This window comes from Microtus oregoni, unplaced genomic scaffold (assembly GCF_018167655.1).
Source record: "Microtus oregoni isolate MIOR12 unplaced genomic scaffold, Mior012 000019F_ref0000042, whole genome shotgun sequence".
In the NCBI taxonomy this organism is placed as follows: Eukaryota; Metazoa; Chordata; class Mammalia; order Rodentia; family Cricetidae; genus Microtus; species Microtus oregoni.
In genome coordinates, this window is record NW_024543078.1 from 31,921,394 (window position 1) to 31,935,411 (window position 14,018).

The 14,018-nt window shown below is 48.5% G+C and overlaps 1 protein-coding gene across 1 annotated transcript in view; it reads left to right on the plus strand.

Annotated features, from left to right (window-relative positions):
• The first annotated feature begins 1,664 nt into the window (after positions 1 to 1,664).
• Pkd1l1 (polycystin 1 like 1, transient receptor potential channel interacting) overlaps positions 1,665 to 14,018 on the plus strand; it is a 122,126-nt gene continuing 109,772 nt past the window's right edge. The window contains 3 exon segments of the mRNA XM_041668800.1: positions 1,665 to 1,701; positions 2,103 to 2,193; positions 13,614 to 13,704. Coding sequence (XP_041524734.1) covers positions 1,665 to 1,701; positions 2,103 to 2,193; positions 13,614 to 13,704 — 219 coding nt within the window.

Below are 14,018 nucleotides of genomic sequence, written 5' to 3' on the forward strand. Positions count from 1 at the left end.
ATCCTTTTCATTGCATACAGTTTAAATGTCTCACTCCTTTTCTTCAGGAAGACGGATTCCTTAAACAGTTATCTAAGTCTCAAAGTTGTGTATTAAATCTGAATGGAGAATTTGCAGTTTCAAATGCTTCCAAAAGACATGGCTTTTGCTCAAAGCTAAGAAAAGACCAGTAGGAGTTGGGTAGTTGCTTTCATTCTTTGCCTTCTAGAAGATTCTCTTGAGGCCCATTCCAGAGGGATTTCTGTCCTTACGTATTAATTTCATGCCATCCCTTCTTTTTCCCCTTAACAAGGGATCCTGTCAAGTCTTTGATGGCTCCTAAGTGAAGCCCAGAGGTGGTGGTTTTAAAACTGATCATTTTTAGAAGCCACTGAATTAACCCTCTCTAGAATGTTTGTGCCTGGAGTAATCTACAGGGTGTCGCCTGCCCTTCTCCAGCTGGCTAATGTATCTGGTTCTCCCCATAAGTGGAGCATGCCTCTGGCCTCAGCTGTAGGCCTTCCTCTAGGCCGTGCTCCCTATCATTCTAATAAGTGCTCAGCAGATCCCGGGCCATGGGAAGTCAGGCTGAGAGTGTGGATAGCCAGTGATCCCATTTGTTGGCTGGATAGGGCAGTTTAAGAACACAGCACCCACATGATTAAAAAAGACAGACCCCAGCCACAGGCTACTAGGGTGTTCTGAGGCAACGGTCATTTCTTTCTCCCTGTGGTTGAGCCATAGCGTCGTTATCTAATGATGGGGAAGCTAATTCTTTATCTCACTTCATTTACACCCTCCTAGCTCAGACTGACAGTGTATTTCACTGTTTTTTTCAGTCCTGCCACTTCCTGGAGCCTTTGGTTAGCAAGTGTGACCACCACAAACTTTGAATTTGTCATCTTCATTACATCCAATTCCATTCACAAAGGGCAAAGGTGGCCATCAGGTCCTGATGCTGGGTGTGGCTATCTCCCAGCAGTCCCAGTGGCAGGTGTCTTTACTCTTGGGCTCACTTTAAAGGTGAGGTGTTAGATCTGACACATGGCATCCAGGGCAGGGCGTTAAGAGAGGAAACTCTGTTTGCTTACAAACAAATTGCAAATTGAAACCCACTCATTCCTTAAGGACAAATCCACTTTGAGTTACTAATAAAGCTGCAAAGTACACATTTCCCCAAATTCCTGCACTTACCCCAACAAGCACAGAAGAGAGAAAACCACAGGGATTAACACAAAGAGAAGACTGGAGACCACCATTGGCTGTTCTTAAAAAGACAGGACACTGGAGTCAACAGTGGCCCTTTAGTCTCCATGGGGCACAGAGGCCCTGCTTACTCACCCCGTGGAGATGAAGCAGCTTCCAGCAAACACAGGCTGTTGGCAGGTTAGCCTCCCAGCAGGCTCTTCCCTGTATCCCACGGTTCCTTCCCTTTCCCACCTGGGAAGGAGCTTTGTACAGGAAAAGCATTCCCGCCGTGACAATTAATACTCTCCTCTGCAGTTTGGTGCAGACCCACGGACAGCTCTAGAAGGAAGGAATTTCTAATTTCCCAAATAAGACAAAACAAGACTGAGTTTTGTAGACTCTCTGGAGAGGTTGAGAAGTTTCTGTAAATTACGAGAACTACCAAACACTTTCTAAAGCAGTAAGGGGCTACTTTACAACCACAGAGCCCTTGGTCCATGCCTCTGAATGGCAAAGTGGGAAACGAGATGAGAGGTACCCACAACAGTTCATTCTTTGGGTCTCCAGAAGAAGGGGTACCTTGAGAGATGATACAGAGGAGCTTAGAGTGCTCCCCCTGAGTCTGTGTGTGACGGAAATGATTCTGCTGCCCCCTGGGGTGCCTGGGTTTACCAGCTTATAAAGCTGTTTTCCCTACCAGATCTCACTGGCTTCTCTTGCAGTAGCTTGAGGGGTTGATTTATTCCAGACAGTCACAAAATGATCCCCAACCTAAACAAACCTGTCTCCTAAGGAGAGAGTGGAGAAGCATGTTTTCTGATCAGGAAAGTACTGTAGCAGTATATCCTTTCCTCCGTGCATGACGGGTACTCTGACAAGGGTTCTCAGTATAGAGAACAGAAACCTCAAGCGTCCCGTTGCCCTATGTCTTGCAGTGAGTGTGGGGGGAGGCTGGCGCACTGAGTGTGGTGTCCAGCACCAGCGAGCACAGCACACAGCCGAGGACATTACTGAGGACCAGAAAAGGTGAGCTGGCCCTGTTCTAGGCTTGGGTGGGGGTGATGAGCTGGACTGCAAACTTTGTACTTGGAAATGCTTCTTGCAAAAGGAATTGGGTTTGGTTTAGATTTGCCTATGTCATTTGTATGGATCTCCCCTTTCATGTATAGTCATTCCTGGTGTCCGCAGAGGTCAGCAGAAGGCATCAGGTCCCCTTGAGTTGGAATTATAGATGAATGTGAACCACCATGTGGGTGCTGGAAATTAAATCCTGTCCTCCACAAAAGCCCGGGTCTCCTAACCTCTGAGCCATGTGTCCAGCCTCTCACAATGAATGGTTATAGCTTGGACATGAACTGCCACCAACCCTACAAAGGCTGGGAAGTTGAACACTTGCTCCCAGCTGGTGGCCTTATTTGGGGAGCTCGTGAAGAGGTGGGACCTGGCTGGAGGAAACAGGTCACTGGGAGCACATTCTCGGGGCTCTGTATCTCATCCTTACAAATAGTGTTTGTTTTTAAAATTGCTTGTGTTAGACATTTTGTCAGAGTGACAAAACATGAGCAGGACGGTGGCGATGGTCCACTCTTTGTTCACAGGAGGAAACGTAAGACGGTGGCTATGGTCCACTCTTAGTTCACAGGAGGAAATGTAAGATGGTGGCGATGGTCCACTCTTAGTTCACAGGAGGAAACGTAAGATGGTGGCTATGGTCCACTCTAAGTTCACAGGAGGAAACGTAAGACGGTGGCTATGGTCCACTCTTAGTTCACAGGAGGAAACGTAAGACGGTGGCTATGGTCCACTCTTAGTTCACAGGAGGAAACGTAAGATGGTGGCTATGGTCCACTCTTAGTTCACTGGAGGAAACGTAAGACGGTGGCTATGGTCCACTCTTAGTTCACAGGAGGGAAAGCAGGATGATTTTGAAGGAGCTGCCAAGATCAAATAATTGTTCGTACTCAGAACTGTTTTAACCAGACTGCTGTCTCCATAACTGATTACATGTGCCTGTGCTATCCCAAAGACTAGCCTGGCTCATGATGTCCCAAAGTCTGGCTCAAAACAGCTGTGCATAAATTTAGAAAAGTCCAGAATCTACCTTTCCCTGCACTCTGCTTCAGAAGGGCCGAGCTCTGCTGTAGCACCCCGGTCACTCATATCCCAGGCTTTCCCTATGCAGTGCCCTACCCTGGAGGAGGCTCTGCGCCTGCTCACACGGAGAAGCTACTCTTGCCCTTTCAACCGTGGCAGCAGATGCTACTGAGAATGCATGTGCCAGGCAGGCATTTGAGACATCTCCAAGGACTCTGCCTTCATTCCCGAACAATGCCCTTCACTCTTCCTATCAACCCAACAGGGTTGCCGGCTGTTGGCAGAGGACAAAGGGTGCCTGGCAGCTCCTCTGGAGAAACTAGACATAAGCCATCCGTCAAAGGGCACAGCACATCCTATGTCCCATCACACCTCCCTACTCTCTTCTCGTTTAGCATATTCCTGCCGCTCTGAGGGCGTGTGTCACCTTAAACTCCATTGTCAGCAGGCTGATGGTGGCAAGATGTGGCACAAACATCTTCCATGCCCCTCTTCCAAGGCCTGAACCAGTCACACCAGCTCAGCCTTGGAACACATCTGTGCCCTGGCATGGCACGCGGGGCAGCTGCGGTGCAGGCTTTGGTGTAGGTGGCTGAGACCCGGCTGCTCCTCTGAGTTGGACTGAACATGTCCCAAATTCCAGGGTGGGACACTTCTCCTCATTGCCAAATCTGAGTACTCTTCCTGTCCCATCTGTCTACCCCCATCAAGTTTCTGCAGACAAGAGATGAAGGAATATTCAGAAGAATGTTTGCATGCCTGCCTTTCAGCTCACTGTCTGCTTCTGTGACCTGGCCATTCTTTCACTAAAGAAACCAAGAGGCGGGCGACAACAATCGGGCTGTCTTTATTACTGCTTAAAAATGCCTTTGTTCAGTGTCACTGCCGCCAAAGATTGTTCAATTTGGTGGTTTATTTTCCCCCATGCCTCTTTAAAATCGCCTGCCCTTTTGTTCTGAAGCTCTTCTCCCGCCGTCTTTGGTGTTAAAATATTTGATACCGTTACTCCGGAGTTATAAGAAATGACCCCTTTGCTGAGAGTAGCAAGTAGACTGCCCCTCCAGCACGCACTGTGGGGTCCACACAACGGACAGACATTAGGAGCTCTTTTTCACAATCCCCTGACCTCCAGAGTGCTGCAGGCCTTTGAGCCTGCAGTGAGGTATGCTTTTTGTTGACGCCCCCTTTTATGGCCATCGAAAGGCGAGCACAGTGAGGGCTAGACAGCGCTACCTCCGGAATTACTTCATCGTTTAAAGGAGACCCTCGCACCTGCTTCCTCTTTTATCTTCACATTTAGGCTGGTTGATCGCTTTGGGGCTTATCCACCTCTTTCCGTCTACATAATGTCCTCGTCTGCCCTCTGCTGGTGGTGTCCTGATAGTTGCATCAAGGACCAAGCTCACGAAAATTGGATAAAACTACCCAGGTTTTTTGGTCTTTGTACAACCTTAATGAAATTAAAACACACACACACATACATACGTACACGTCTTCCTCATGCCATAGGCACACACCAAAGCTAGAAAAAAAGCTACAGATTTAAATGAATAAAAAGAGTTGAATGCATTTTCACAAAAAAGTAGAATCCAGCACCAAAGGATCAGACTAAAGCCCTTAACTATAATGGAACAGCAAGAGAGGCCCTTACTGGAACGGTAGCCCCAGAACCAGCCTTGGGATACAGGCTCCTTTCTTTTCCATATAGAGGAAGATAGAGGGGGAGGAAAAAAAGAAGGAAGAGGGAGAGAAGGAGAAGGAGGAAGGAGAGGAAGAAGGGGGGACCAAGCTCTTGACATGCAGACGAGCCACAGCTTGACCTGAGTTTCTCTGGAGATTAAGCCGGAGGGTAACAGTACTGCGTAGTTCTTGTAGATGGCTGAATCCCAGTGTTCCTCCACCAAACATGGTCTCAGTGGCCGAAGGACAGTCAGTGAGGCTGGAAGTGGGATGCAGGGGCGGGGGGGGTCCCAGAGCTTAGCACAGAGTTTGAGTGGCAGCTCCTTTCACCTGGGCAGGAAGACAACCCGGCCTCTGTAAGAGCCTGATGGGAGTTGTATGCCTGCAAGCTTGAAACCAAAGTGCTAAAGCCACAGAAGGGAGTTTGCTCTTTCCTAGTGTGACAGTTGCACTGGGCCTGCTGGATCTGTGACAAAACTATAGACACCAAGGAGGGGCAGCACAGCATGCCCATGCTACAGGGCAGCACTGCACTAACTTCTCCAATTGTCCATTATCCAATTATCCATGCACAGGTGTTGCCCACTGGTTTGCTCTCTTTCGTCAAGGGATGAAACCCCAATTGGTGCTGGGGAGAAGAAGTGTCTTCAGCTTTGTGATTGCAGCCCCAGAAGCTTCTGCAGTGGAGTGCCAGTCAGTAACGCCTCGGGAAAGGGGCAAAGCCACTACAGCCAGGCCCCAGGTATCCATGTGTTGACAGTGTCTTACACCACATGCCATCTGCCCAGCATCCTATCTAGTAGGAGACAGCCTTGCAGTTTGGAGTCCCTGTTGGATCCCCAGCCTTTGTGTTCGCCCCATTAACAAATACAGGTTAACAGCATAGGAAGCAACCAACTTCATGTCTGTCCTCAAAGGGTCTCTGAAATGGTAAAAATAAAATGCTGCGGACCCCCAAGTGGTAGCAGGCAGCAGATCCTGGCAAGGATGCACACAAGACCATGCTGCAGGTCTCCGAAGGTGGCTGGTCCCTGGCAGTGAGCCATGTGGCAGCAGCGAGTGAGAGACAGACAGATAGGCATGCCATGCAGAATGAGGTTGAATATTAATTTAGTGGTTATGGAGGTATGGAAGGGAAGTGGGAGAAGGAGAAGAGAAGAGAGAGAGAGAGAAAGAGAGAGAGAGAGAGAGGAGAGAGAGAGAGGAGAGAGAGAGAAGGGAGAGACAGAAACTGCCTCTTCCAGAGGGAGAAAAAGGAAGAGACTCAGGCTGCAAGCAGGAAGGAAGATCTGCCTGCCTGGGGGGGTGGGGGGGTGGATGTGGCTTGTTTCTTAAAGAGACAGAACCGATCATTACAGTCTCTGATGGATCCACAGATAAAATAGCATATGATAGATGAATCGAAGGGAAGCATGCAGATCAAGTACAAGTTTTGAGGCTCAGAAGCTTTTCTGAGGAAAGGAAATGAAGACACTACCTCTTATGTCTTAAGTTAGACCACTGTAAGCTGTGATATAGGATAGGTGAAGGCCTGGACTGTACAAGTTTATCAGGCAGAGAAGCAGCTAGAAAGATAAGTGTTGGTTTAACAATGAATTCCTCAGGCTTCAACTTCCTGTCCTTGATAAGAATTACGCACTGATCTTACAAGAAAGACGGTCACTGTGAATTCCATTGTGTACTTCCAAGAAACAGAAGAAGGACAGAGATTTTGCTCTTGAAATGGTCACTAGGCTAGGGTCATATACTTTCAATCTCTTCACTGGGACCCTACTCCATACTTCTGCTTCAGGAGAACTGCAGGGACCACACCCAGAGAAACCCTGAGTCTACCATGAAATCCACAGAGACCAGTGACTGACAGTATGCAGAGGTGCCAGGACCTGGCTCCGTGGCTCCAGGTCTCCTTCACACAGATGCTTGTTCCACTGTTACTATTGCCATTATGTAGGTTGTTCAGATGGAACCCAGAGTTTGGTAGGCAACATCTGTGTCCCTGAGCCAAACCCACAACCCCCAATCTTATATTATCACCATCATTATCATCAATAGCATCATCATTGCCAGGCAGTAGTGGTGAACACCTTCAATCCCAGCACTTGAGAGGCAGAGGTAAGTAGATCTCTGTAAGTGTGAGGCCAGCCTGATCTACAAGAGCTAGCTCCAGGACAGGCGCCAAAGCCACACAGAAAAACCCTGTCTTGAAAAACAAAATACATATATACACACGCACATCATTATCATCATTGCAGTAGTTGAGTAGTAATATAGCGTTTTGATGCAGGGTCTTGCTTCTTGCTGTGAATCACAGACTGGCCTCAAATGTGTGATCTTCCTTTCTCAGCTTTCTAAGTGCTAGGGTTACAGGCATGTGCCGCCACCCTAAATGATTGTGTGTGTTATTGTTGAGGACTGAACCCAGGGCCTGGGCATGCAGGGCAAGCACTCTACCAGTGAGCATCCTCTAAGCTGGCTGCTCAAAACTTCATTACTAGCATTTGTTAAGAAACAGCATTATCACCTGGGCCTCTACAAATGGCTGACGAGAAGAGCTGACTTGTCTAGGGCATTTCCTCTAAACATGTAAAAACCATTGTCCTTAGTTCTTCATGTTAGTGAATTGCATGGCCGCCACCCAGAACAGGGCAGTCAATTCTTCACCTGCTGGAGCACAGTAACTTGGTGACAGATCAGAGAAACAAGGCATTTTACTCTTCTGGTTCAGTCCAGTTTTATAAATATTTTCCCTGTAGATGTGAACAGTGCATGAAACTCTTTCAGACCAGAACTGGAGAGACCAAAGAGATGGCTTAGAGGTTAGAAGCACTGACTGTTCTTCCAGAGGTCCTGAGTTCAATTCCCAGCAACCACATGGTGGTTCACAACCATCTATAATAAGATCTGGAGCCCTCTTTTGGGCAGAACACTGTATACATAATCATTCAATAAATCTTTTTTAAAAAGTGGTACATAGAAATATGTGCACACAACACACACACACAATTCTTTCAGACCTGAGTTGGCAGCAGTTCATATTAACACACTGGACTCTTTATTTGACATTGCCCTAGAAAGTTGAAAACATGAGGGGACACTGGCTACCTGCGTCCTTACCCAGAGGTGCTGTGATAACTACTGACTTTGAAGTTAGTGCCTGCTGAGATGGCACCCTCCTCCTCCGATTTGGCTTTAAAACCTACTGCTCTGCCTACAGCAGCCTTCAGCTCTCATGCCTCAACCTCCTCCTATGAAGCCTAAATAGAAACTGCAGTAAAGGGCGCTAAGACAGAGTGTCCCTCCTCACACAGAGCAGCACCGTGCTCCCATCCGTCATCGTCCCTCCTCCAGCATGGCCAGGCTGTGCATTGCTTCCTGCACTGTCCCAGTGACTCCACACCCAAGCCCTCTTAGACAGCGAGAACATAGACAGAAAGCATCCTGAGGATGGGTTTCCTCATAAGGGCTCCTTAAGAGGCCTTAGGCCTTGTGCTCCGGCCATGGCTCCTCTGTCTCTGCTCTCATCCCCAGCGAGTGGCCAACCTCAGGATGTATGTTTCTCCTTCTCCAGAGATCCAGACAAAGCCAGAGCCCTGTGTGAATGATGAGCATGGCAGCTGGCCTCCATATGTGACAGCAGGAGACAAACAGACACAGAAGCCATCTTCACCAGCTCCCTGGGACAAGGTGCACCTTACACTGGGCCACTTAGGCCTTTCCTTCTGAGAACATCTGTGTGTGCGTGTGTGTGTGCATGTGCGTATGTAGGGGCTTACAGCTCCAAATGCCCCTGCACTGTCACGACATAGATGCTTGAGCAGGGGAGGTGCAAGCTTGTTGTGGCCTTGTCATGGGAATAACAATAAGGCAGAGGAGCCTGTGCCTCTGCCCAGGCAAATGGTGATGGTGGGGGGAGGGTTACCCCTCAAATGGGGATTGGGGTTGTCTTTCAGGTGTAAGAGGATGGGTTTTCTTTCAGATGGAGATGGGGCTGTCCTTCCAGCTAGGATGGGGTGGGGCCATCCTTTAGGTAGTGGTAGGGTGTGGGCTGCTCCTCAGTTGGAGGATGAGAGGGGCCCTCGGGTAGGGGAACGAAAGCACGCCTCAGGAGTGGGGGGTAAGACTGCCCTCAGGAGGGGTATGGTTTCCTAAAGTGAGGAGTAGTCCTGCCCCTCATTCTGGGGGTGATGCTGTCCCACATGTATGTGGGGGGTTACCTCCCACCATAGTTCCAGTGTAGGTGAGGCTGTGAGCAACATTTCACACATGGGGCATGGGAGCTCTTTGAAGGTGTCTACTAAAGAACTACCCAAAGGTGCATAAGTTCACTGAGGGCAAACAGAACTGGAGTCCGAAGTTCTAGGGAAGAGAGGACACTCTTCTTCCATCCAGGTGGGCTCCCTGCCCTCACCACAGCCTCCCGTAGCCAGCTTTCTAGTTATCTCTGAGCCTCCCTCCGCACCCCAGGAGCAGAGTCCATCAGTCTGTCTTCCTCACTGCTCTCCCCAGGGAGGACGGCGCCTGGTACGCAGGGATGGAGGCTGCCGTTTTATAATGAATAATGCCCCTTCCCCAGTGCTCTCACAGCTTTCCTTTGTTTTCCTTACAGCACGTTTTGAACGCGAGTTGTGAGGGGAGACTAAGTGCTAGTCACAGAGAAACACAAGCTCCTGCACACTGGGACGGTCATACTGACAGGTAGGTCAGAGAAGCCCAGACTATCGGGCATTTCTGAGAATACAGATGGCATGGGAATCATGGGGACCAGCTCAGATGCCAACGTCAGAATCAGTTCTGCCACCACAAAGTAGATTTGGGCCTCTCAGCACTGAGGGGAAAAAGAATATGTGTGTGTGTGTGTGTGTGTGTGTACATATATGTGTGTATATGTGTGTGCATATACATATATGTATATATAGTATTAATTATTATTACACAAGGTTGTATAGTAAACTTAACCCCAAATGTTGGGTGGTGCCAGCTACGAGTCCTAATGAGCACCCCATGCTAGAAACACAGATGGACAGACGCATTGCACCTTCCCACAATACTAAAATTCCCTAAGCAATAATAAATTTATGAGCTGAGTTGGCTTTGTTGGCTGCAGTCTGCTAAGAAGTCCTGATTTGCCTTGAAAGCTGACTGAGGCAGAGGCAGTTCTTTGACTCCAATCTCGTTACTAATATTAACTCTCTGATCATGTATGGCACGTCGCATCATAATTGTATATACATACACACAGGTGGGTCTTAGAATGACTGCAGATGGTCAAAAGGGCTCCAGTGGGGATCAAGGACTTCTCGGGGATGCCTTCCAGGAGGCAGGCAGAGGGCTGTTGGGAATGCAGTATTACTGCAGGGATTAGAGCATGAGACCAGATGGAGAGCTGCTGGTGACACTACCACCCGAGGCTGCAGGGCCTCTGGGCTGTCAGACCTCAGAACTGAGTCCAGCTGCAGGGCTCAGGGCCACGGAAACTATGGGCAAGGGGTGGAGTGGGATCCAGAGAGCTGGAAGCTTGCTGCAGCTGTGATGGAGATCGATATAGACTAAAGCCCTGAGGACAGTCAGGAGCTCTCCACCTGTCGGTCTCTTAATGGTCACACTGGGCAGTCGGATGTCAGGGAAGGTTAGCTTCCTCTTCCTTCTGGAGTCCAGGTAAGAATGTTGCAAACTTGCTCCACCTAGTGTATTTTGCAAGTTCTAGGCTGGCTTCCTTTTTTTTGTTCGTTCGTTTGTTTCTCTCTCTCTCTCTCTCTCTCTCTCTCTCTCTCTGTCTCTCTCTCTCTCTGTCTCTCTCTCTCTCTCTCTCTCTCTCATTGTTTTTATTGAACTATATATTTTTCTCAGCTCTCCCCCCTTCCTCCCCTTCTACTCCACTTCTACCCTCTCCCATGATCCCCATGCTTCCAATTTACTCAGGAGATCTTGTCTTTTTCTACTTCCCATGTAGATTAGATCCATGTATGTCTTTCTTAGGGTCCTCTTTGTTGTCTAGGTTCTCTGGGATTATGATTGGTAGGTGGTTTTCCTTGCTTTATGCCAAAAAGTCATTTTGAGTGAGTAAATATTTTATTTGTCTTTCTGGGTCTGGGTTACCTCACTCAATATGATGTTTTCTAGATCCATGCATTTGCCTGCAAATTTCAAGATGTCATCATTTTTCTCCACTGTGTAGTACTTTTTTTATTCTATCTCCCTGCCCCACACTTTTAAAAATAAATTATGCATATCTCACAGAGACCAGTTCTTTATTATTTTTACTATTACTATGTGTGTGAGTGTGTGTGTAAGTGTAGGTACTTGAAAGCCCTGGTATAGGTGTGGAGATCAAGTAACCGTTTCCAGAAGTGGGTTCTTTCCTTTCACCTTATTAACGCAGCATCTGTCTTGTTTCTGCCACTCTGTATCCAGGCTAGCCGGCCTGTAGGTTTCACTGATTCTTCACCTCCACCTCCCATCCTTGCCCAAGGAGGGCTGGCATCACAGATAGAAGCTACTATGTCTGTTTTTTTGAAGGTTCTGGGATTTGAACTCAAGTCATCATGCTTGCATGGCAGTCATTTTTCCCTCCTTAGCTGTGGAGCCAATTCTTGGGCCTTTTGCTGCTGTGGTTGGGATTGATCCACGCACCCATCTGCTGCCATGCCGCGTTGATAAATTTCACAATGCTATTCTGTAGGAATAAGATAGGTATCAGCCATGATGGCACCAGAGAAGTAAGTGGTGGTGTCGTCAATGACAATGAGGTGCAGAATCATTGAGTGTTTGTATTTGCACTCAAAGAGGAGCCAGATGCTGCTTTTAAAATGAAGTCACCTGGGTTAAACCCTGCCTGAAAGCTCCTGCAGTATATACTATGCTGTGGTTTAGAACGAGGCCCAAAATGATCGCAACACCAGGAACGGAGTTGGCAAGCCTTGGGGGGGGGGTATGTGTGGAGTTGGGAACAAAGCTGTTTCCAGCCATGAGGACATGGTGCTTTGTGAAGTGCGCCAGTTGAAAAAGGCCAGCCTTACTGTGCAGTTCCTACAGGAGATGTCTAAGCCATGGGTGCAAAAGTAGACAAGGAGTGGCCAAGGGGTGGGGTGGCGTGATCTGGGGGTTGTTTCAGGACTTTCAGGGTTCCCCAGGAAGTAAAACTCCTGGACACTGGAGGCATAACACTGTGAATATACTGTGATTGTTTAACTCCACCTTAAACACATTGACCACGCATGACACAGCTTGTATACTTTTGTTTTCTTCTTTTCTTATCCTTGTATATTGAAAAAAATCAAAACAATATTACACAACCAAAAATCTGATGTGGGGGGGGGAATCCTGGAGAGCATAGGATACCCACCCCCACGCTGCAGGGTTTGTGACCCAGATCTCTGGAAGGGGGGGCTGACCGATAGGGTCTTCCCAGCTTCCACTTTACAAACACGGACTTCCTGTTAGGGGCAGAATGTGACAGCTTCAGGCCTTTTGGTTGCTGTTGTCTGTGCCACATGCTTTATTACCTGGCGTCTCAACATTTTAATGCCATCTCTCAGATTTTGCTGGTCAGAATGGCACCCAAGCCCATCTCAATAAACATGTTCTTTCTGGCTCAAGAAGAATGACCTTCTCCAACCTGAGCATCAAGCGCTGGGGAATTAGAGCTTATTTTAAATCATTTAGGACTTGACAAGGTATAACTTCAGATTCTCCCTGGAATTAGCACTCCCTGTGGGCCATCAAGGGAATGCCATTCTTATCTCCGCTGTGTGTGGCCACAGTGAACAGTCAGCAAGAGCAAGGTGGGGCTGTCTTGGGCAGGAGCCCTGAGCCCTGTTTTCTCCTCCTGCCCCAGCATGCAGTCTGTCTGCTGTCCACAGTAGTAGCTGGGTGAGCAGGCTTTGGGGAATGTGTCTGGGCAGAAGGGAAGGCCTGTGTTTTCTAAAAAGGAGGCAGTGAGCCTGAGCCACACCCCTAACTCCTGGATTTTTGTTTTCAAAAACACTTCTGTGCTAAGAAGTAGTCAGCTATAAATAAAAAGCAAGACACAAAGCCAGAAAGCAAATATCGAGAAAATGCGACCCATTAGGAATGTACAAAGTCACTTAGGATGCCCCCTCAGAAGACAGCGCAGGAGGACATGCCGTCAAAAGTATCAAGGGAACTGGTTCCACCAGTGGCAGGAAAGGTATATGTTTCCTGCACCATGAGAGAGACCGGGGAGGTGGACACGGCAGCAGTCAGAGACCAGAGCTGATTTCTGAAGTTGACCATTGTCTCCATGAGGACAAGCCTGTCCTCTGCAGACCTCGAGCCTGTTGTGGTCAGAGCGAGGCACAGGACCTGAGGTGCGATTCACTGTCTAGGGCTTATAACCAGGACCTGCCTTCCAGGACTCCAACTCCATTGTCTGCGCGATAGCGCACAGACATAGCCACAGTATGTATCGGTGGCCCAGCACGTGTGGGGTGTGACTTGCACCTAGATGTGTGCAGATCTTAGCAAATGGCTTTAACTGTACTCCCCCTCCACCCTAAAGACTTCTCCCTGGCATCCAGTCTCTGATCATCTGCCTGTGGGGCTCCCAGCAACAGACTTGGGTGACAGGGAGGACCTTTTGCATAAGCCTGAACACTTAGCAGTCAGATGCGGCAAGCATATGACAGCATGTCTCTGCCTTCTGTCATGATTAGGAGCATCAGGAACAGCGCCAGTCCCCGCTTCTGTCTCGCGTGGCTGTGTCAGGCTGAAAGAGCAGATGCATCGTTCTCTGGTCTGCAGCAGGTTGGTGTCTGACCCCAGCCCCTGGAGAAATATCCTCTGAGCTGATCAGCAGATTCTACTTTGCCCTTCTAACTCTGTTTGAGGCTGCACAGTTGTGCAGAATTGAAATATGTAATTGCAATAAGAAAGAAAAGAGTCCTTGCTTTCCTGCCTGTGGTAAGGTCATCTCTCGGCTGCCGGCCTCATGAATACATGATCATACAAATAGCTAACCTATCACCTTAGCAGAGGCTGACCACACAAAGTGATAACAGACCACCCTGAAGTTCTGGTGCCTCTTGTGTTGTTCTAGGGGGGTTCCTGGCTGGGAACGG